At 50.2% G+C, this 24,307-nt stretch overlaps 1 protein-coding gene across 4 annotated transcripts in view; it reads left to right on the top strand.

The window, feature by feature from the left end:
* Positions 1–24,307, top strand: part of LOC111141674 (TOX high mobility group box family member 2) — a 126,928-nt gene that overhangs the window by 5,444 nt on the left and 97,177 nt on the right. For 2 of the 4 annotated variants that reach the window (XM_022494421.1, XM_022494419.1), the window contains exon 1: positions 22,194–22,319. The exons of the other annotated variants lie outside the window; for them this stretch is intronic. In XM_022494421.1, the coding sequence (XP_022350129.1) occupies positions 22,194–22,319 (126 nt within the window). Of the gene's footprint in view, positions 1–22,193; positions 22,320–24,307 lie in introns of those variants that run through there. 4 annotated transcript variants of the gene reach the window in all.

Raw genomic sequence — 24,307 nt, 5'->3', positions numbered from 1 at the left:
TCTACTCATGAAGAGCTGCACAATTGAAAGTTACGAGGCGGGGGAACCTGTTTCAGCCCTGGATGCTGGAGGACTGACTGTCCCAGCTGCTGCAGGAGAAGGGTCCTCCCAACAGCAGGTGTTTCCGTGCCTTGGTCTCTGGATCTGATTTCTTCTGCATTCGGTTGGAAGCAGTCTCCACTTGGACCGTCCAGCCTCATGAATTAACAGAGAGCTGCTCATTTCCTTGGCGTCTATTTCCTTCTTGAATCTGTGTGGGAGGGGAGTTGGGTTTATCAGGCAGAGGAGACTGTTTCAAATTGCAGCCGCACCATTCGCTGGAGTGGGCTGCTGACCTGGTGCACATCATTTAACCGCTCCACACCTCAGTCTTCTCATCTGTGCGAGGGGACAGCAATGTCTTCCTCACACTGTTGCTATGAAGCTCTGATGAAAGAAACATTTATGGAAGTTTTCTTTGATCTAGAACAGTGTTTCCCTGCCCTAGCACTGTTCACACTTCAGACCCGATAATTCCTTGTTTTGGGAGGGTGGGTCTGTCCTGTACATCATCTGATGTGTCGTTGCATCCTTGGCCTCTACTGATTAGGTGCCAGGAGAACCTCCTGCCTAGTCCTGACAGCCAAAAACGTCTCCAGACTTTGCCAGGTATCCCCTGGGGGAGCAAAAGCGCCCCTGTTTGAGAACCACTGACCGGGAAAATGTGGTGCAGCTACCCTAGAGAGTCACGGGGATGAGCAGGGCGAAGCTTTAGAATTGTGCTACCTGTTCAATATTTTGGTCCAGCGTCTCCCTGTCAGTAAATTCTGTATCCACGTGGTTGGTAGTCATTCTATTTACATGGACCAAAAACCTGCACAGTGATTTTTCAATGTGGTTTGGGAGCAGCCATAAAAACATATGGTAAGTAATTATTAACTTAATGAGTCGTGGTAAATTGTAATTTTATCTCTTAGCGAAAACATGCTGTATAACACGGGATAATAAATTTTGATCAATTATCCTGATGCTTCAACTTGCTACAGTAGAACAGCAAACTTCTGGCACCTGCTAGAATGAGCAACAAGCCTGGGGTTTTCCAATGTGTAATTACCCGTTTACTGCTGGGCTTCTCAGATGTTCAGCAGCTTCTGATTGAGTTCCTACTCTGTGCCAGGGGACCCAGCCTTGTCCTGAAGGCTCAGCCACTCAACGGGAAACTTTACTAGATGGAAGGCTGTGTGGGTTTGTAACATGGCTGAAAATGCAGAGTCATAATTAAATATCTAATTGTCTGGGGCAGTGCCAGGGGTGCAGAAGGGCCTCACATGGCAAAGTCTTAAAGGAAACGCCGGGCAGGCTATGTGGGGGCATGTAGAATTCCTGGAAGAGTGTCCTAGGTAGAGGGAAGAGCTACTACAGGGGCACCTGGAGGGTGGTTTGTGGGTACGGCCAGCCTAAGGCAGGAAGGCCTGCCTACAGGGGAGCTGGGACACCAGCAGAGATTGTCAAAAGAATGTCCCATCCCAGCTGGCCTGGTTGTAAGTAGAGGAGTGCCTCGGAGCCAGAGGTGTGGGCCAGAGTATGGAATGTCTCATGTTGCTGGATCATCAGACTTTTGTCCGCAGCTGTCTCTTGGTCTTCTGCTGCTGGAAAAATTTAATGTCTTGTGTTTGATTTCACCCAGTAGTCAGGGATGCTCTGCTTCTCAACCTTCAGAATCACCTGGAGGGCAATTGAAACACAGATCACCGGGTGCCCCTCTCAGAAGTCCTGACTCAGTAGCTCTAGGGAAGGGCTGAAAAGGTGCAGTGATAACAAGTGATGCTGATGCTGTTGGCCTGGGAAGTACACTTAGGAGAACATGGCTCTAGACTGTGATGTGGGCAGGTTTTCCCCCCTTGGCTTTGGACAACGGGGATGTGTTGCTGGCCTAGGCCATGTAGCCTTGGCTCAGACATGGTCATATATCCCAGAGACCCCTGAGTTCTTCAGGCCCCATATAGGTTATGGGGAGAGTGTCTTTCACCTTGGAGACAGTCTTACATTGGCTTCCTTGGAAACAGACTCTAAGATGGAGAATTGTCTGTGGAGGGTTTATTTGGGAGGAAGTTCCCAGGAAGTGTACCTGGAAGGGAGTAAGGGATGCAGCATTGGGTGGGGGGAGAAGCTAGCCTGGAACATGGTCACTTCAGAGTTGTCCCAAACTGGGGCGAGGGAACTGCTTGTGCGTCTTGGTTCTCACGACACGCAGTCATTGGCATCAGTGCGACTCCTTGTCCCAGGGAGCTCCCTGTGGCAGAGAATTTCTCAGTGCAGGGGAACAGCTGTGACATTCCTGGCATCTGGGGATGAATGCATAGGAAGGGGAGCACCAAAGTGCCTCTTTCAGGGAGATGCATCTTAGGGAGAAAACTTCCTCCTCTTGGGTCCCAGGAAGTCAAGGGCCAGCATGTTGGTGATTTTTAAAGACTCTGAGTCACTTGCTGAGGATTCATCCTTATCTCATGATGGGAATGAGCACTGTAGGATAATTGCTTCTTAGGTCAGAATGAAGAAAAATGATAATTGATGGAATTTTCTGTGGCCGAGGAATTTCTCTTGAGATGTCATGCACTTTCTTGTGTGACGGGGAGGACTCCACACTGATTTCTGAGAAGCTTCTGGGCCGTGCCTAAGTGAGTTAGCTCTGGGTAGGGGACCATGGCTTTCTCCTTGGGCTGGAGTCCTGCCACAGCTTCAACAAGAGGCCCTTCACCTGGTCCCTGCCTCAGTGTTGGCCATTGTCCATGCCTGTCCTATTCGCATCGTCTTCAGTGGCTCCCAGGAAGCTTGGAGGTAAATGAGTAGGTCCCTTGTAGCTATATCATAAGATACCATGCATGTCTTTTGCTTGTTAACTTCCAATTTCATTTCAGTCTTCTGTCATTTTCCCACTTTATCTTGAGTCCTGCCATATTTTTTTTGAAATTTGTTTTTATTCTTTGTAAGGTACACAGAAATATAGTAGGATATAAAGGAAAACATGGAGGGCCCATTCATTCTCATTTCCTCTCCCCACTGCCCTCAAGCCCCTCTCCCAAGGGCTAACCCCTGAAGGGAGTTGGGTGAAATACTTCTAGTGATAATCATTCTTTAGTTCATATCCAGTAAGTTTATTGTCACCTTTTCATTTCCCAGAATTTTGTATTGTTTCTTGATTGATCTTGTATCAGAGTATCCCATTCCTTTTTTCTTAAGTATATGTAAATATCTTGAGTTTTTTTAAGATTATAATACAGAAGATAAAAAGTTATCTTCTGTTTCCTGCATTAGCTCTTTTCTTGGCAGTTAGTTCTGTTCACATTAGGCCTCTTTTTATGCTGATATTTTCTACAAATGCCTGATGACTCATGACTGACATTTACTTGTAAACAGAGGTCTAGACTGATCTGCTCTGTAGTTGTGAGTTTCCTCAATGCCTGTGAGATCCACGATTCTGTGGATAAGCAATGTGAATGTTGATTTTGGGTGCCCTGGGTATGGTTTGTGGGAGGACACTTGAAGCTGGAGACTTCTCTTAGTGCAGGGGACAGACAAGCTCACTTGAGGCTGGGGCATCTGTTTCTCAGGTAGACCGGCAATCACCCAAGGGCACTGGTTCACTTTGTTTTTCCTGCCTCATGGCTAACGACAGGGGGGAATCCCTGAGGCACATCTCTCATTTAATTGGAGTTCTTCTCCCTGGCTTTAGCCTGGAGGCAGATCTAACAGTCAGCTTCTCCAAGGTCTGTAGGCTAGCACAAAAGTCCAGTCATGTCCCTGGCCCAGGGCTTCCTGCTGCCTGCCTTTGGGGATGTTCTGGGGTTCAGTTAGGATAATAGCTTTTCCAGAGGTCTTGTGTTGGGGTGCTGGTGCCTTGGAGGTGATAGGCTTCTTTGTCAGTCTGACTGCTTACTTCCAAGCACTCTTAGTATTTCCGATCCCCAGCCCTTTCTTGTGTTCTAATGTTTTTGTTTTTGATTTTGTTTTTTTGAGTTATTCTATTTTAATCCATCTATCTATCTGAATTATTTTTTTTTAAAGATTTTATTTATTTATTTGTCAGAGAGAGAGAGAGAGGGAGAGAGAGCAAGCACAGGCAGACAGAATGGCAGGCAGAGGCAGAGGGAGAAGCAGGCTCCCTGATGAGCAAGGAGCCCGATGTGGGACTCGATCCCAGGACGCTGGGATCATGACCTGAGCCGAAGGCAGCTGCTTAACCAACTGAGCCACCCAGGCGTCCCTCTATCTGAATTATTAATATATATGTATGTGTATGTTCTGTTCTGTATCTTTTTTCTTTCCATTCTAGCGTTGTTTAGAAGAGAGGAGAGGCAAAAAGTGTATATCTATTTGCCATCTTGAACAAAAAGTCCCCTCTCACTGATTTTTATTTTTAAATTTTGTGCCATTTTATGGAGAAAAGTAGAGTGGAAATAAGCACAAATTTATTTGCTGTGCATTTACCCATCTTAGGCTCATTCTCATATCATCTCATTAGGTCTTTATAAGAACTCTGCCAGGCACACATGTCCCCATTATGCTGGTGAGAAAACTGAGGTCCAAGGAGGTCATGTTACAAAAGGTAGCAGAGAAACTGGTTGGCTGAACCGGAGTTGAGAGTGCTCTCTCTGCTCCTCTCTCCTTCAGGCTCTGTGGTGTCAGGCGGAGCTCCCAGCCTCTGCAGGGATGGAAGAGGGGATCAGCTTGCCCCTTGGTTTACTCTTAATGTATTGGCTCTTCTGCGGGCCAGGGGATTCCCAGCTGGGCCTTCTGCCTTGGTTTTCAACTTTAAACATCACTTGGTAATAGAATGCCTTCATATTACAGCTAATTAAAACGTGCTTATCTTGAAGTTGGGCCTAATTTGCAGGGATGATTTAGAAACTTGTTGGAAATGAATCCAACTCAGTAGTATAACCCAGGGTCAATCTCATGCATAAATTTTATTGTTCCATTTTGCTGTTTTGACTTAAACGGAGCTTGATAATGTGGAATATGGACCCTGGGCCTTTTGTTGCTCATTTACTTTGCGAATATTTACTGAGTGCCTCGTGGGTGCTACCTACACTATTTAAGGAGGCCCTTTCACCCCAACCCCCATGCCTGTTTCTATTCTGTACATTCACCTGAGCTGTAAGTGAATTGTTTGGCAAAACCAGATAGTGGATTCAAGTGTGATTTTGAGTTCAGTGCAAGTGCCTGGCTTCATATCCTGCCCCTTACAAGCTGTGTGACTTTGGATCTACCGTTTAACTTCTCTGATCTCCAGTGTTCTCACATAACCACAGCTGCATCCCAGGTTTGTGGTGAGGCCTTGGGAGATCATGTACATCATGCCCTCCCTCACTACTGCAGCTAGCTGCTGTTCAAGTCACCTGGGCCCTCTGTAGGATAGCGAACACAGGCTCCTTCCCAGGTTTTTTTGTGTGTTTTATAAATGGTACAAATAGTAGAGTCTCAGGAGCTTCCAAGTTCAGAATAGGTGGTGGTTTTGGTTGGGATGGTTTCTTTTCTCTCCGGATCAGTTCCCTTCTTTCTCATTGTTCTCCCACAGGGACTCTGTGAGGTTCAGTTAAACATTCAGACTCACAGGACACACATGGGCCACACTTGGTCCCTGTGTCATTGACAGAGGTGGGCAGGACCCAGCACGTGCCAGCAGGGCACAGGATCTGCTCCTCCGCAGGAGTAGTTCCAGCCACAGCCCCTGCTTCAGTCCACGGAGGTGGCCGCCAGCTCTTCTCTTGGCTGCCCAGCACCCCCGCAGACTGTAGTGTAGGTGCAAGGGAATGAGCCCCACGATGGGTGGTTTTGGAAGTCATCCTGGCTCAGAAGCCTTATTCCCCAAAGGACCCATAACTCCAGTAACAGCTGTTCCTTCCAGGGTTTCTTGCCGGGGGCCTATCAGTTGTAAGAGTCACTACACTCAGGAAAATCTAAAGTTCAGTTTCTTTATCAGATATTTATAATTTATTTATAGTTACTTCTAGTCCAGATGCAGCTTACCAGTCAGGGGTCATTTTTACCATAAGCAGAGTTGCCTAGTCACATAGTTAACATCTTACCTTCATCAGGTTTCCAGGGGAGTTATGCTAGACAATTAACAAAGGTGAAATTCTCTTGCAGAGAGGAAAAGGAGTTACTTAACCCTTTACCCCCATAGACAACATCCTGCTTTCTCCAGAGAAGTGGTGCTTTTCAGGATCTTTTTGGAGGGATGAAGGAAGTCCTCCGTGTGGTTGGAATATATTCCATGCTTGTTTATGTTTTTTGATTGATCTGTGTAAGACACAGACATAAACTCTGGCCAAGAGATATGCTGTGGGGTCACATCGGCTTGGGGTCAAATACCGGCTTTGCAACTTACAAAGAGTGCGTTCATTCATTCAGCCAAGCAAAGAACGTTCGCTGCTTGCTGTATGCAGGGCTGTGTGGTAGATGCCAGGCAGGAACAGGTGTTTAAGACCTGGTCCTTGCCCACGAGGAGCCACAATATTATTAGAGAGATAGGAGAAAATAAGGAACTCCAAATGGGTATGGGATTACCAGGCCAGACTGGCATAGCCAAGGAAGCCTTCCCAGAGGAGGATACACTTGCTCTGTGCTTGAAGATGAATTGGCCAGGTGAGGAAGGTAGAGAAAAGCATTCCAGGTAGAAGGGACAGCATGTACAAAGGCATAGGAGGGGACCAGAGTGTCAAGAGATGAAGCTAGAAAGGGGAGCAAGGGCATTTGGAAAGCCACTTAATACCTCTGGCCCCCTGTTTCCTCATCTACAAAACGGGGTTACCAGTGTTTACCTGCTTATGAAATTAAATGAGATAATAATGTATGTTTAAGCACCTGGGAGAGTTAATTATAATATAGTTAATTATAATTCCTTTCCAAATCTGTCTGTGGATGCCTAAGAGCCAAACTTTGCCCTTAAATGAGAGACAGGAGACAAGGAGTGAAAACAAACAAACACACTGGAGGGCTTGGCCACCCACCTGTGCGAGGCAGGCGTTTCCTCCAGTGGCTCTTCTGTTCGTTGCCTTCCCTCTTTTTTCGGTTGAAGCACTCAGTGTTTGCACCCTGTCTCAGATTATGTCTTACAGTATCAGTGAAGCACATAATTGTGTTTTCCTAATGGCTCGACATTAACAATAAGCCACGACCCTGTTGAGGCGTTCTCTGGGACAATTTTCCATCTGCCAACAGCCTTATGCCTATCCGATGCTCTGTCAACACATCCTGTCATTTGCTGCTTTGTCTTGCTTTCCTGAAAGGCGGCCACCTCCCACATGCCAGCTGGGGATGCTCAGCTTTTGAGGACATTTACTATCCAGTGGCCACAAGTCATACATCAGGATGAGCCAAGGAGCTGGCCGGGCCACGATCAAGATCTTTCTGATGTGTAAGTTGCATCCTGTCATTTCCCAGGGGCAAAAACCACTCAATGGCTCTCTGTTATGGCTTGGAGAACTCTTACCAACCTAAATCAGACCTCTGCTTAAAACCTTCCAGTGGCTTTCCCTGGTGTGTAGATAACATCAAATGCCTTTTCTGGTCCCTAAATCCTGCTGTGATCTAGCCCCTGCCTGCTTTTCCAGTCTTACTCCCAGCTGCTCTGTCTGAGGCACCCGGCTCCCTGCTGGGGATATGGCAAAGCCAGCCTCTCCCTCCTTGACCCCATTCTAGCCACTCTGGCCTTCTTCCTGTTTTCTAGTCCCCTCCCCTCCCCAGTCTCCCCTACCATGATCTTTTTAGGCTGAGGGGCTTTGAGTAAGCTATTCCCTTTGTCTGGAATATTTTTCCCTTCCTTCTCCACACGGCTGGCTCCTGCTCATTTTTCTGTGCCTTCTCAAAGACTCCAACCTCCTAATCACTGCGCTTATCCCATTATTTTCCGTCACAACCTCTAGTGTTTTTCCCCCCCATTGCTCAATGCATCTATGTGACAACTTGAGTGTCTGTTCCACCTTTCAGACCACTGGGGCTCATGTTTGTTTTCTTTACCACTGAGTCCCCAGCACCTTAGTGTGGTGTCTCTGTAGTAGGTGTTCGCTAAAAAGATGTTGAAAGAATGAATGATTCAGTGTGGAGGTTATATTTTCCAGAGATGGCCACTCTAACGTATCCTAGGCTGTGTTTCTGAGAGTAAATCATGTTGTCTCTGGGCCTACCTTGTCTTATTTGTACATTGTCGTCAGGACGATTAACCATATAAACATGAGAGGCAGTGTCTGGTGCCTGCAAGTGTCTTGTTCTTACATTTTTATTTACTTATTTATTTAAGTAATCTCTACAGCCCACATGGGGCTTGAACTCACGACCCCATGATCAGGAGTTGCGTGCCCTATGGACTGAGCCAGCCAGGTGCCCCAGGCCTGCAGGTGTTAACAAGTCTGAATTTCTGTTGTAACCACATGTGACCATCACCTGCAGCTGAGCCCAACGAGGAGAGCTGAAGTGGATTTTAATTGGCGTTTGGCTTCGGGGGCAAGGGCTGGCAGACCTCAGCTCCCTGTTTTGTCCACCTCCCATCTTCCTGCTGGTGGTGACCTTGCTGTTTTCAGGAGGGAGGTGTCAATCTCAGTTGCCCGTGTTGGGGTATCTGGGGCACAGTCAGTCTGGCCTTCAGAGATAACAAAATCTCCAGCTTGTGGGAACATTTCTGTTGAGCAAGCAGGATTTTTCTGGTGACTTCTCTCCCAGAGTTATTACCCCTTTCTTTGTATTAAACTGTAAATTATGAAGATTATGTTACTTGCCAAAAAGTTTAGAGAATGGGGGAGAGCCCCTGCCACTCTCCCACTATGCAGACTCAAGAACAGTGTTGATTTGGGTACTTTTCTTTCTAAAGATTCAGTGCTGCAAACTGTTTACCCCACCTGGGTCCCCCAGAAACCCCTTACCCGTCTTGTCTTTTCTCTTCTCACAGTGTATAATAGGCCCGTTCCTTATGTTTACTGTTCATGCCCCACCCCTGTCACTAGATTACCGGCTTCAGGAAGGCAGGGGTCGATGGGAGAACCATGTGCTGCTCTGCATCTGGTTTGAGCATTGCCCCCTACCTGGCAGACTCCGACACACGAGGCTTTTAACTCTCTCCTCCAGTGCCACCCCCTTGGCGAGGCCTTCACTGCTGTCCCCTCCGCTGCTGTCATTGCCCCTCCAGCACCTGGATCATCTCAGGCTCCCTGAGAGCTGCGGGGCTCTCTGTCCCTGGGAGGCCTTGAAGGCTGTGTCCAGGAGCTTGGCTTTTGTCCCAAGGGCCGTGGGAGCATTTTTAGAAGAATCTTGGTGACTGTCTTGGGGGAAAACATTGGATGGGGGGCAAGAGTGGGTGCAGGAGGACAGACGGAGGTGATGATATGGCTTAGGAGAGAATCCATGATGGCCTGCTGTCCTGTCCAACATGATAGCCACTAGCCACGTGTGGCTATTTCAATTTAATATCAAGCCAAATAAAATCAAACTTAATTCCTCAGTCACACTAGCCATATTTCCAGCCCTCTACAGCCACTGGGCTGTGCAGATAAAGAACATTCCCACCATTGTGGAAAGACCCAGGCTGCTGGCTATGGGCCAAGGCAGAACCCCTGGGTCCAAAGGGGTGAGCATTTCTATGGCTCTTGATTCAGGTTGTCCTGCCATTTTCCAGAAGGGTCACCCATGTTCCCCCGCAGCACGAGAAAGTGCCTGTTCTGTCACACCCTCCTGATGTGGCTTATTGTTTTTTGAAAAACCTTCAGTTGTATCTGTGCCTCTTGTCAAACCTGCCTTCACTTAATGTCTAACATGTGGACCATGAGGTCTTTGTGATCAGGGAATTATATGTATATTAATTCAGATTTCAATAAAAAGAGTTATGTTTGCCATTGTGGTACGGCCTGACGCTGTTTAAATGCCTTTGGTAATATCTTCAATCAGATGGCAAATAGAAAACAGGAAAGTTGGTAATAAAAAATGAATTAGGACGATTAGCAAAAGGTGAACCGCTTCCCTCCTCAGGCAACAGGCAGCGTTGACCGAGCTTTGCAGGGTGCTCCTGTCCAAACACACGTCTGGATTATCGCAGTCTCCGGGGCTGGCCCCGGGGTCCGTTCAGCACATAGGACTTGGTTATTGCCTTTAGTTTTGCAAAGGTCATGGACATCCCCGTAGAGGGACTCTGAGGGGCTCACACCAGGATGAGGGACTCCTGCCCTGGGCTGGCTGGAGAGGGGCCTCTGAAGAGGGATTTCTGACTCAGGGTAGCCAGCAATTTCTTCTTCCAAGGCAGAAACATCTGCATCCTTGCTCCCCCTCCCTGTGTCCCTCGGGGCCCTGGAGAATTCTAACCACCCCTCTTTCTAGCATCTTCTCCAGGCGTGCCCTTGGGGAACCCCGTCTGGTGTTGGGGGTGGAGTCTCCTCAAGAAGGGGTAGAGGCAAAGGCTTTAATTGACTAATGTGGATGCCAGACTAGTTCCAAAGAGAAGCAGAATTCTGGTGACCAAGTAAGGTGTGTGGGGTTGGAGCTCAAGCCAGAAGGACATGGAACTTGCCCTCACCAGAGCATGGGCCATGGGGATGACACACCGGTGGCTGGGGTGCTGGCTTACCTCTGCAGTGAATAATCAGGGTTGGATAATGCCCACATAAGCTGTAAGATTGCTGCTACAGATGGACACATTTTGTTACTGCCATGTTGGCCGGACGGTCCCCACAGTTGGCCGGTGAATACCGACCTTAAGCCAGAGCTTCTCAAATTTTAACGTGCATGCAAATCACACAGGGCCTTGTTAAAATGCAGATTCTGATTCCTGAGACCTGGAATGGGGCCAGAAAGTTTGCAGGTCTAACGAGGTCTGGGAGATGCTGAGCTGCTGGTCAGTGGACCACAATTTGAGAAACGAGGCCTTGTGTCAGGCTGAGCCTCCTAGAAGCTGAGCCTGAGACAAGGATGCTTGTGAAAGAGGGGCATGGGGGCACTGGGACAGGGCTGGGGGAGGAGGTGAGCAAGGAGGGGGTCTCGGCCGGAGACCTGCTTCAGCCCGATCCCACGAGGAGCCCAGGAGGGACAGCAGTACTCCAGAGCTGGTCCCATCTTGAGGCCAGGGCTGGGAGTGGCCTTTTGCACACCCTTGTCAGTCAGTCACAGGCCATCAGCTTCCTCAGGGAGCTTTCCTCAGGGAGTGTTGAGGCAGAGGTGCCATGCTTCCTGTGCTTTTCTTTTCTCCCATCAGCCAAGGGGATTTCTGCAGAGGAGGGGGCATTAGCACTCACAGCCTGGGGGATGGATGCACAACCTGGAGAGGGGGATCTGGGTGGGACCCCCTCAGCATCCACACACTGTAGCCTTGTCTGAGAATAGCCTTGAGAATGTGGAAGGGGAGGGAGGACTGTTGACTCTTGTTTGAACTCTGCTGTGTGACCTTGGGTAAGCCACTTCGGCTCTCTGGGCACTCGTGATGCTGCAACCTCCCATGGTTTTGGTCATGATTGGTCCTTGGTCCTTATCCCTACGTTGTGATGGAGCCTGCAGGTAGGGATGGGTGGGTAGGTGGGGGTCTGCACAGATAAGACAACTCTTACTTCGAGCCCAAGGAGGGGGAGGAGAGAGGGAGCAGAGAGAAGAGAAGGGATAAAGGGAGGGGGGAGGAAGAGATGGGATGAGAGAGAGGGAGAGAAAGGAGAGAGAGGGAGAGAGAGAGTGGGAGAGAGGGAGACAAAAAGAGAAAGAGGGAGGGAGAGGGAGAGAGAGGCGGGAGGGAGAAGGATAGAGAAGGGGGAGGGGGATGGAGAGAGACAGAATCCCTGAGACCTGCAGTGTTCGGGGAGGGCTTCCTGGCAGAAGAAGGCATTTAGCCAGGACTTCCAAGAAGGTTTAGGATGGGGACATATAGAGGAGGGGAGAACAGAAGAGCCATTAATTTTGTGTCTATCATGGGATAGGTGTTTTACTTATTTATTTAATCTTCACAACCACACTTGGAGTAGATGCTGATCCTGCTGTGCAGATGAATTGAGGTGCCAGAAGTCAGGTGACTGGGCCATGGTCACACTGGGACTGGAATGCAAACCTATTTGCAAGGGCCCCTATTCTCGACCTCCATGACCTCATCCAGCAGGGGTGTGTGTGGCCAAGGCCAAGGGAAGGGTGGTGTGGGGACCTGGGGCATAGCTGTCCGGATGGGTACAGGCTGGTGTGGAAGGGGAGGCAAAGCCTGCAGTTTGGGAAGGGCACTGACTGCCAGGCTATGAAGTTTGGGTCCTCTAGTGGGGAGCCCTGGAGGGCTTTGGGGCGGTATGATCCCTGCAAGGGGAGTAATCCAGTGTTGCACCTCTCTGCTCTAGGACTCTTCCCGCCCCCACACTGGGGCCTCTTCCCCATATGTCTGTCTTCCCTGATCAGCTTCTTTGGTGTGTGTGTGTGTGTGTGTTGTGTGCACGTGTGCATGCGCGCTAGGGTGGGGGGTTGGAGTCCATCCTGGACCCTTTCTGTAGACCATGTTCTTGGCATTTGGAGTCCTTGGGGCAGAGGGGCTTCTACTTTTGGTGTAAGTGCTTTAGCACAGAGGCTCTGGAATCACACTGCTGGCCAGCAACCTCAGTGTAGGCGAGAGCTGGTGGCCTTGCCATCGTGCTGACCCCACCTCGCTGCCTCCCTCCCTCCTGCATGCGGGAGCCATGGAGGTGAAGGGAGGAAGGGCCACAGACAGGTATCCCAGAGGAAGCTGGCTGGGGCCCTGGGTGTGTCAAGACTTTGAGGCCGAAGATTCTGGTCTGAATCCTCTTCAGCCTTCTCTACTGTCTTCTCCACGGCCCGAGTTTTCTCCCCCAGTCAAAGCTGGCAACATCCAGCTCTTTCTCCTTCTTCAAGTGAACTGCTCTCTTTCTCTCTCTCATGACGTTATGTAAGCCACAGTCCCAACCTGGCACCTGGCACAAGATGCTGATAGCAAACCTGGAAACCGTCACTGCCCAGTGGGGGTGGCAGGGCTAAGAGGGAAATGGGAGAGGTACGGGAGAGCCTGGGGTGGCGAGGGAGGAGGAGCTGCTATTTATTGAATACCTACTATGTGCCAGGTGTCCGCATACTGTTTTCCTCAATCCTCACAATAGTCCTGCAAGTTACATATCATTCTTACCACGTCACAGACACCTGACACCTGGTCAGGTGACTCCAGACGCTCAGAGAGGTTGAGAAACTTGTCTAAGGTCACACAGCCTGCAGGTAGCAGAGTGAATCAGGAACCAGAATCTGTCTAGCTCCGAATTCGTGATCTTTATTCTGCAACATTTGTCTTCCCACGTGCAGAGTCTTTGGCTTCCTTTGCCTCCCCTTCCACACCAGCCTTTTTCACATGTGTTCCCTGTTGAGACTCAAACCATCCTAGAAGACTTGCCATAGGATGTGTTGTTCCCATCGCAGACAGAGGTGAGTGCCCGCCTTGTCCAGGCTGAAGCCAAAGTCCGAGGACAGTAGGGTTCAAACCCAGTGGCCTGAGCCTCCCCCTCCAGCTGCTTTGCCTCTCCCGAGAGGCTTGCATTCTCCTGAACTTGAGGTTGTATAGACCAGACCCTTTTTCTTTTGCTGTGAGCGTATCATGGCCCGTGGTCTTCTGTCAGCTCCTGCTCGTTGCTGTGCTAACAAGCCGCCCGGAATTAGTTGTTTAAAGCAACTGCTGTTTTATTTAGCTGACATGCTGTGGCTTGGCTGGAAGGCTCTCTGGGCTGGGCTGGCTGGTCTCTGCAAGGCCCCCTCCTGCCTCTGTGGTCACGTGGCTGGTTCCCGGACAGCTGGATGGCCTCGCTCACCTGTGTGGCACTTGGCAGGTTGCTGGCTGGGAGCTGGCTGATTGCTGGCCCAGCTTTCCCCCAAACCTCTTCTTCCAGCAGCTGGCAGGCTCCTTCACTTAGTGTTTCGGGGCTCCTGGCACCTCAAGAGTGAGGTGCTCTAGTGCACCTATGCTTCTCAAGCTTTTCCTCGTGGCCCATTTGTCGTGGTCTCGGTGGCCAGGTAAAGTCATGTGGCTAAGCCCAGCTTCAAGGTGGGAAGAAAAAGACCCCATCTCTTGATAAGAGGAGCGGTGACATCATTGTGCAGCGGGCACGTGTGTAGAAACAGGAGGACCCGTGGTCATCTTTGTAATCTACCATGGCTGACAAGAAACATCTATGGAGCACCTGCTGTGTGCTAGGCCCTGTGGAGGGATTTCCAGGGTGAACAAGAGATATGTAATGACATAATGAAACATAGAATGTGAACATAACAGAGCTGATTAGGAGAGCTGCATAGGTGCTGTGTGGCCAGGAAACAGAGGGTCGGAGGGAACTTTGGGAGCTGTAGGAAGACAGGTCGCTATGTGGGGCAAGGGAGGCAGTCTAGGTGGAGCAACATGTGCAAAGGCCCTGTGGAAGGAGAGGCTTGGCACATTTGAGCACCGATTGAAATACCAGTTCCCTTTAAGTGTCAGCATGCTTGGCCTGAAAAAGGAACTTTTGGTTCATAGATGTCCCCTGAGCAGTGCCCATGTGACCCAGTCTTAGGAGGGAGGTGGGGAAAGACCTCGTGAGCAGGTTATACACAGGATGGCTGGGCTTGGTGGGCTTTGGGACGAGGGAGAGACTGATGCTCATGTGGGCATCCAGGAGATCCTTGTGGAAGAGGAGGGAGTTGAGCTTTGGAAAGGGTGAGGAGGCACTGAGGGAGAGGTCAGATATGTAGGATTGAGAGGTGAGCCTGGGGTGCTGGGTTAAGTAAGGGTTTGGATTTAGTTCTGTTGGCCAGTGATCTTTGAACCATGAACTGGGGATGTTGACAGATCTGGTGTGGGGACCTGAGCGTCCAGACCCCTGGGGAACCACCAGCTTACTCCCATGAGCTGCCTCCGATGTCCCCAAGCCGTCAGCAGGCTCCCAAAGGCATCTCAGGGGGTGCCACTTTAGAAAAGGCCTGAGGTCTCTGGGAGCCAGAATAATGATCATAAGTGAGCCAGCACAGAATTGGAAAAATAGGACAAGCCAGGCAAATCCGAGTTTGAATTCCTGTTCCTTGTGGCTTCACCATGAAACTCTGGGCAGGTGCTGTTAGCCTCAGGCCTTGGTTTTCTCATCTGAAAACAGGGCCTGCCCCCATCCACCCTGGGTCAGGTGGCGAGGGGCCTGTGGGACTGAGGTAATCTGAGAGCCTCTCTTCCGGGCCCGCGGGCTCCTGCCTGTGCGCAGCCCAGGACAGTGCAGGGGCCCGGAGGACAGAATGCGCTCCTCTTTACCAGGCCGCAGAACAAACCGAAACCGTGGTAACTGGGATGCATCACATGGGCCGGAAGCCCATCCTGCAGCCGGCTGGGAGACGCAGATGCTCCACCAGCGGTGGGACAAGCCGTGGGGTCTCTGCTAGCCCTCCCTCCCTGCCGGAGGTAGCCTTGGCAGTTCTAGCAAGATCAGTCCCGACTTTGGGTTTCTAGTCCACCTCACATTTTGTTACTTAATTTTTTCAGTCTTGTCCCAGAAAGCATGTCCCGAGTGAGATAAGTTGGAGCAAACCTCCCTGCCCTCTCCTTCCCCCGTCATCTCTCGATCGATGACCTGGGGGGAGTTGCCAGGATGCGGCTGGAGGCAGGCACAGAAACAGCAACCTCCCCTGGGAGGGAGGGCCCGGGGCTGGTGGGCTGTGCATCTCCACAGACACCCAGCAAGGAGGTGGCGTCAATAGCCCACTTTGCAGAGAAGCTCATGCTTACCCAGGGGTCACACCTAATAAGTGGCAGAGCTGGGATATGAACCCAGATCTTCATGCTTCACAGTTCAGTTCCATACTGTCTTTGGCAGAACCGGAGGCTCAGACATCAGTGTGGCTGGGAGGAGTGTGTTTGTCAGCTCCCTGTGTGGGCCTAGCCAGGTATCGACACCTGTCCCACCACACAGGTCCAGGATGGTTGTGGCGGAGGGGCTGCGGCGGTGGCCTTGGAGACCCCAAAACTTTCTGCCCAGCAAACTCCTTGTGTACCTCTGGCCGGAGTAGTCTTGTATCCTCACTTTTAGAAGCATGGCTTCGCCTTGGCTGGACCCTGAGAGGGGGGCTTCCTGGAGCCCCTGGCTTCTCCCTCTACAGCGGCAGCCATCCAGACCTAATAGTCAAAGTCCAGGCTTGGAGGAACATTTTCTCCCTCAGAACCTTGTCTTCTGATCTGTAAAACGAGGGATTTAGGGACTCAGTCGCCAACACTGCAGTGAGCAGAAACTTACTCCCCATCCCATTACGACACTTACTAGCTGTGCATATCCAGCAAGTTATTTACCTTCTTTGTGCCTTAGTTTCCTTCTCTGTAAAATGGGGGTAATAATTGCATCTGCCTAACAGGGCTGTCTTGAGAAGCCGTATGTGTAAATGCAGGAAACAGTACCAGGGACAGAGCATGTGCTCCTCTTAGTGTTACCTCCTGTTGGGAATTGAGTGTGGATGTGGCAGGACCTGTTCCCCGCTGTTGATCTTGGCAGGAAGCAATGTGCAGAATCTGCTTTTGGTTGAGGAGGGGAAGAAGCAGCTGGGGTCAGACAGTAGTAGGAAGAGCACCGCTGAGCCCGCTGGGGGGCCTTGGGACACCGCCTAACCTCTCGGAGTCTCACTTTTAGTGCTTGTTTGTTTATTTTTGGTTATTCAGTGGCAAGAACACATAGGAAGATATAGAGGTATGTGTAATACCTACAAAATTAAAGCCGAGGAAAACATAAAATAGAATGAATTCTAGGTGAAAAATGAAAATGAAAAAAGCAGGTATGTTGGCCTGGGGCTCTGCAGTTACTGAAATTGGCCTACAAAGCTGGCTCCGGGCTTCCTGGCAGATGAGTGAAAAAGGGAAATAGGTTTACTGGATGATTTCTTTGACCAGGGGGAAGAGGCTTGGCAGCTCCTCACGAGAAGACAGCCTTGACTGGCATTTGGAACTGAAGGCAATTCCTCTCACCAGCCTCATGGAAGGTCTCAAACCTCAGTTTCCCCAAGTATAAGACAAGGGGCCGTGCCCCTGCTCCCTTGCTGCTCTGGTGGTTCGTGGGGATTACATGGGTACAGAGTACCTGGTGTGTGCCCGGCCAGTAGTGGGCGCTCAGAGGGCACAGCCCTCACCCCTCTGCTCCTGCCCATTTCTGGGTCTGTGGTCTGCACAAAATCAGGCCAAACAAGCCTGGCATCACCTGAGGGGACAGTTGTGCTGTTGGAACCCAGTCAGGAGTCATGTGTGTGGCGGCAGCTGCGTCATAATGGACAGACACCAAGGCCAGTAGGGCATTGTGACAAAACGAGGCTGAAACGTTGTGTTGCACCTAACACCACAAAAGCACGTGGTGCTGTGGGAGGCTGTATGAGGGCCATTTGGTGAGACTCTGAGCAGTCAGACATGAGTGGGAATTCTGGCAGGGCTGTGGGAGGCACTGACGGAGGAGGAAGGGAGGCAGGGCCCCGGGCATGCCTGGGTGCACAGTGCGACCCCATGGTGGCCGGCGTTTTGGGCAACCAGGTGCATGGGACTAAGCAGCCCCAACTTCCCGGTGGATGGAGGATCCAGAAAGGCCCCCCGAGAGGCACAAAGCTTTAATCACTTCCCTTGGGCGGGATTTACTTAACAGCAGCTCAGAGCTTCTCAGCACTTACAGGTGCTGACGGGGGCATCACAATATTGTGAAATTAAGCAGGGAGCCGACTTCATTACAGCTTACCTGGCAAGGAAGCGGCCGCCTTAGTTAGCAGCGATGGTTGGATGTGACAGAGCTAAAATTGAACTTGGCAATTACACTCTGGAGAGGTTCTCTGCGCTGTAAAAGGAAGTACCATGGAAATCAACCCTGGTAATCACAGGGTTTACAATTAGTCAGTTACTATTAAGGTTGCTCTGTCAGCATGTCCTTCAGGGTGATGCGGGGGAAGGGGATGGAAAGGATTTTGACACTCGAGTTACCGTGGGTTCGCCTGCATCGGCTTTTTCTTGTTTGTTTGTTTGTTTGTTTACATTTGTTCCAGAACAGAGGTTTGAGAGACCCTGAGTTCATGTTCTGGTGCAGGGTGGCCATTTGATAATGGGTCATTTTAAAGTCCCTTTTAAAAATTCTTTTTTATTTGCCTGAGCTCGCACCTCTGTCTCATTTTCGGGTTTCCTCCCGACTTGTGAGGGTGTTTTCCCAAAGAGCTTTACACATCTCTTGGGATATTGTACATAAAGAGCTTGGGTTTTTGTTGACTCCTTGTCCCAGAGGAAGGAGTGATAACCTTAAAGGTTTCTAAGCACCTTCGTGGCATTATTTTTATTAAGCCGTGACTAGACTATTTCAACAACCTCAGAATCTTGTCCCCGTTTTACAGATAAAGGCCGTGGGCAGGGGGTGTGTACGTTTGGCTGCTGGCACAGAGTCAGATGGGAAGAAAGAGCTTGTACAGCTTTCCCCTACGTCAGCCTGGGGTGTGTGTGCACTGACCCTCTTGAACGGGGAGATGGAAACTCAAGTCAGCTTACAGCTTTGAGCCCCAGTCGATTCAGCCCTAAACTGAGACCTTGTGCTTGGCAGGATTAAGTGAGATAATCCAGGCACCGCAGAAGCTCAGCACAGGTCGCTCTGGTTACTAATAGTGATGTTTATTGTACACTCCCTTCGTGCCAGGCGTGGGACCAGACCCTTTCCGTGAGGGACGGTGGCTTTGCACAAAGACCCTGCAAGGCAGTCTTAAGTAAATGTGGGCTCAGAGAGGGTATAACTCTCTGCAGATCTTCTGAGTGAGTAAGGGGTAGTGCCAGGATTCAGACTCAGGCAGTCTGGCCCCCAGAGCCTGGTCCTCGTCCCTGCCCCCACTCTGGGAACAGTTGAACGTCCAGAAAACAAGGAAGCCTGGAAGAGCTGCCCCTGTGGCCGAGAAAGAAGTTTTCAAACAGAAATATCTGTCCCAAAAGGCTTCGGCTCTTCACATGAAGCTGAGTCATCTCTCTTTGTTTGGAACCATAACCATCGAGCTGCCTCAGAATGCCCCAAATAAAAAAAACAAAACTAAACTGAAAAAGGCTGAGTTCCATCAAGGTGCAGTGGCCCCTCCCTGGCTTGACCCCAGAGGGAGCCGACTGAGTAGAGGGTCTGTGGAGCCGGACCCCCCTCCATCCTGCACTGGGTACCTTGGCCCAAATGTTTAATGGGGCAGGCACTCTCAGGGTGAGGGAGTCCAGGTCGGGAAGCTGTTCTGTGACCACGTCCCAGGGGATGGCATCATCACAAACCCAGAATTCCTCTTTCTGGCTCATGAGTGGCAGAATCAAGCCCAGAATCTTCTGGACCCAGGCTCAGTTCTAAGATCCCCTTTCCCACCCATAGGAGTTCAGTGTTTGGTGGAGAATGCAGGGACTTTCTGCACCTGCCCCGTGTCGTCCCACCTCTGCCTCTCAACGTGTTTCCTCCCTTCTGTATACCCCACTACTCCTCCTTCCAGCCCCAGCTCGGATGACACCTTTTCTGGGAAGCCCCCCTCAGCCGGTGACCCTGCAGCCCTTAACCATGAGCAGTGTCTCCCTTATGTACTAATTTCTCATGTACATGTATAAGCTGAGCTGTCTTCGAGGGCAAGGACAGTGTCCTGACCACACACGGCCCTTCTGTCTGGAACCCTGCCCTGCTTAGAGTAGGGACTAGGCAGAGGGAACAGAGAATGCTGTTGAGTCAATGAATTAATAAATGATAATCAAAGGCTTTTCACCTCCACGCTTTCTTCGTAGCAATCAGTTATACCTTTTGCCTGTTGGAGTCTCTGGTTTCCAATTAGAAAGTTCAACATCCAACAAGCAAGGTGGGCTTCTTTGCATATCAAGAGAATGCAGATCATTTGTCATGGCTCCATAGTATTCCACTGTATGGCGAGTTGTGATCTATTTAACCAATACCTATCAATGGCTTTTATTCTGTTTTTCAAAGCACCAACAGCATGACATTTAAAGATTTGTATTTATTTGAGAGAGAGAGAGAGAGAGAGAGAGAGGCAGATAAGAGGGAGAGGGACAAGCAGACTCTGCACTAAGCATGGAGCCTGACACGGGGCTTGATCACATGACCCGAAGATCATGGCCTGAGCTGAAACCAAGAGTCAGATGCTCACCTGAATGAGCAACCCAGGCCACCCCTCAATGGATTTTATTCTTGTTTCCATTTTCTTATGAACAGTGTTGCAATGAAGAAATAAATGTCTGTGTGCTAATGAATTTGGGCCTAGAACATCCTTTCCCATCTTAAGCCTATAGAAGCATGCATGGATAGGCTTTTCTAGCACCCTCCCAGCTTTGTGTGTGTATTTCCAGATCTTCAATATGTCTGAAATTTCCATCTTTCTATCATCGTACAGAATCTATATTCCTTCTTCCTTCACACAAGCTCCATGTTCTGGGATCTGGGTCTTGGATCTACAGATAGTGTGTATTTCTATCTGTTGAGCATCTGCTGTGTGTCAGGCCCTCTGCTAGGCCCTCTTGACACACAAGACCCAGAGATGAGCAAGGCTCCAGAGGGTCCTGGTCATCACGGAGCTCACAGCCTGGGGAGGAAGATGAACAATGAACAGAAACGAAAACCATCGAAACAAATAGGCAGAAACCATTGGCAGGAGGGGTGTGCTATGAGGAGAATAATTCAGTGCAGGTGACTCAGATGATCCCTCTCTGGGAGGAAGGAGATCTCCAAGCAGGATGTGAAGGTTGTGAAGTCAGTTGTGTGAGGGTCTGGGCAAGCGCAATCCAGGCAGAGGGAACAGCATGGGAGGGGTGCAGAGGCATGGCCACAAGACTCTTCCTCTCTGGAGGCCATTCTGATCCCTCCACCCCTCCTCATGCAGAGGGCTGGGTGTCAGTCCCCTTTGTCACCATTTGTTACCCAGGTCCTTCTCCTTGTCACTTAGTTTGCTATTGTATAAGTATTGAATAATGAGATGATTCCCAGAACTCCTGTCACTGATTCCTGGACGTGCTCAGCTCTGTGAGCCTCCCTCAGCAGCCGCTGGTGTTTCTGAAACATCCAATTTCCATGTTCAATTTGAACCAAATTGAAATTGGTTTAACAGTGCCTGGCACAGTATATGGCACTTAATAGGTACCGTCGTCCCTATTTTATAGATGAAGAAACTAAGGCTCAGAGAAGGTAACCGTTCCAGCAGGCACAGGCAGGATTTGAACCCAGTTCTGTCTTATTCCAGCGTCCACATTCTTCAGGGAGCCCTAAGTTAAACTGCATCTGTGTGAAAGCCACCGGGACTGCAGGGGGATCTATAGTGCCTCCGGCCAGCCCTGTCCCAACCTGACCCAGCCTTGGCATGGGTGACCTTGGCCCTTGGTCTGCTGGTGTCAGAGGACTGGAAGGAACCAGGAAGACTTTTATGTTTTTGTTTTAAATTCCCAAAGTCATACATGCTTGTGGAAGAGAAAAAAAGAAGAAAAGAAAAGAAGACAAAGAAGAGAAAAGTAGCAAATGAAAATACCCCCTTCTCCTACTCTGCAAGGTGACCACCGTTCACAGTTTTGCATCTTTGACAGTGCCCATCCAAACACACACACACACACACACGCACACACACACACACACACACACACACAGAGTTAACTGTTTTTATAAGAATGGGCTCACATCCTTGACTTTTTCTCCCAACCATTCCCAAGTCAGCACCTGCAGACCTTCCTCATTCCATCATATCCCACAGAATGGCTACATTTTAATCTGTTTACCCCTAGACATTGAGCATGGCCCTCGTTCTTGTCTGTAACGAGCAACATCTGTGGGCATGCACCGTGCACCCCAGAACGGGGATGTCTGCAGGACGGATGCTCAGGAGTCTGATTGCCAGATGAAATGGCATGCAACTTTCCCATGTTGACAGGTGCTGGCAGGCTGCCTTCCAGAAGCCTTTCCAGCTCAATACCTGCTCCCAGGGCAGTGTGCATGAGAGGGGAAGGCTGCCTCCCCTTCCACTCTGTGAGACCTGGTGTGGAGACTGCTGCCAGGAGCTCCGAGCACTCAGGCCCAAATTGGGATAGGAGATGGATTTTGATAAAAGATGTTAAATAACAGGTTTTTCCATCTCACCTTATAGGAATGGGATGGGGGGCGGGGGTGCTGGGCCTCCAGCCAATAGAGGACCAAGACTTGTCAGGAGGGCTTATAAAGCTTGCTATTTCTGGCATTTTTTCTCTTTCTCTGCTGATTATGCAGCAGAATCGCACAGAGGCTGTCTCGGGTGCGTTCTCTCGCTGCCAGGGCTTCTGTGGAATGAGACTCGGGCTCCTTCTACTTGCAAGACGCTGGTGCATTGCAGGTGTGTTTCAGCAGAAGGTAAGCAGCGGGTGCCATCACCTCCTACGGTGGAGGTGGTCAGGCCATCACTGCGGGGTGCAGACAGACGATGCCTGGTCGGGGGGGTGGGTGGCAGGCCGGGACCTGGACTGGTGCTTGTCACCTTGTGGAATGAAGATGTCCTGGAGGGTCCAGGAGGCCTGTGGTTGGCAGCTCCTTCTTGAAAAGGAATTTTGAAAGTGGCTGGGATTGGCCCCTGGAGGGGCAGGTCTTGGCACCCTGAGCATCATAGGTGCCCAGCTTATTCCAGAAGCATTTGTCCATCCAGCCAGCCAGCCAGCCAGCACCACCTGCAGTGGGCCTGGCCACGTGTGGTTGGGAGGGTCTGGCCAATTCAGACCAGAAACAAGGATGGGGTAGCACATGGTATGGCAAGAGCCCAGAAGATACCTAGGATGAGGAGCGGGAAGGGCTTTTCAAGGCAGGGAGGAGGGAGGAGGAGTAGCAGGGGCTGTCAGGAACAAAGTTGGAGCTGCCTCCTTCCATTGGATTTTGGAGTTTGTGGAATCAATGAAACTTCCTCCCCAAATTTGCAAGGACCATCTTTTCCTTTTGTCCATTAAGAATCTTGGAAAAATACCCAGCTGGGATCTCCAGTTGCCCTCCTATTGTAAAAACAAGGCCAGCCAAAGATGAAGGAGGACATTGTCACAGATTGAAGGGCAAACGCATACACACATAACAGGTGACAGAGATTCTGAGTGCAGAAACCGAACATTGATGGCATTTTCTAGCTGTCGCTGGGGAGATGGTCTTTGTGGAGGGAGTTGGCTGAGTTGGGGGTGGGGCTGGTTGCAAGTGACGGGGGCTGCACCCCGCTGAGCGGGAGGCCTGACCTCTTCTGGTGCTCTGATTCAGCACGGTCATTGTTGAAAAACTGGCTTTGTGCACCTGTGTCCCAGAAACGGAAACCACCCTCAAATGCCTGCTTTCCCTTGCTGGAAATGTCCCAGGTGACCTAAGAGAGACCAAGAAACAGGAGCTTCTGTGGCCCCTGCGTGATCTCCACTTTCTGCATGCTGGATCAAAGGCAAGAGGCCACAAGCCCTCCGTCTGCTGGGGAAGGCTTTGGAGCCAACCAGCCGCTGAGGAAATGGCCACGGAGAGCCTCCTGTGTTCCAGAGGCTGGGTTAGGTGCTCAGCTCTGCTACAAATACAGTCTGCGACATAAGGCAAGTTTCTTGAGCCTTGGGAGTGTCAGTCTCCTTATCCATAAAATGGAGACACTGATACTTCCTTTCCTGCATTGCGGTGATTTGTGTATGTGCGTGCACACACACGCCGCCTAGGTACTTTGCCTTATATGCGGTAGGACCTCCATAAATGTTGAGTGAGTGAATCAACAAATGCTCCAGACCCTTAGCTCTACTTTGGAGAACTTCATGGCTAACACTGTGTGTGTGTGTCTATATGTGTGCGCGTGCACAGACGTGCCCGTGTGGGCATAGGACTGGGGAACTCTCCCCCTTGCGCTGATAGCTAGACTGTGTTCTGGTTCCCTTCTTAGGGAGCTTGGATTCACAGCCGCATTCTGCTACATAGCTCTGTCTGGTATCAATTTCTCTACGTCTCTGATTATATCCATGGACTCCTGACTGGGAGAGGAGTTAATTGCAGGGACTTATTGGCTGTCTTGAAACAGAACTGACTCTTACTTTTAACGCTTCTTGAAGAGCTTTCTGAATACTAGCATTGTATTGGTGGGGTCTCGGGACAGCAGCCAGTCAGTGAGCCAGGGCAAGCCGAGAGCCCAGGATCAGAGAAATGCTTTGGAAGGACGGTAGGAGTGGTCCAAGAAGGGAGGATGTGGCTGGAGTATCGCTGTCCCTGAATCCCCCTGGACCTGGAGAACAGGAGCTGAACCCAGACTTAGAGTCCTGGTTCTGCCTTGTGTTGGCTGTGTGGTCTCTGGCAGGTCAGTTTACCTCTCTGAGCCAGTTTCCTTACCTATAAAATGGCAAATTATT

Source organism: Enhydra lutris, unplaced genomic scaffold, assembly GCF_002288905.1.
Source record: "Enhydra lutris kenyoni isolate GAN:26980312 unplaced genomic scaffold, ASM228890v2 scaffoldscaffold6, whole genome shotgun sequence".
NCBI lineage: Eukaryota > Metazoa > Chordata > Mammalia > Carnivora > Mustelidae > Enhydra > Enhydra lutris.
The sequence above is the reverse complement of the archived record's forward strand: the minus strand, read 5'-3'. Positions and strand labels throughout refer to the sequence as shown.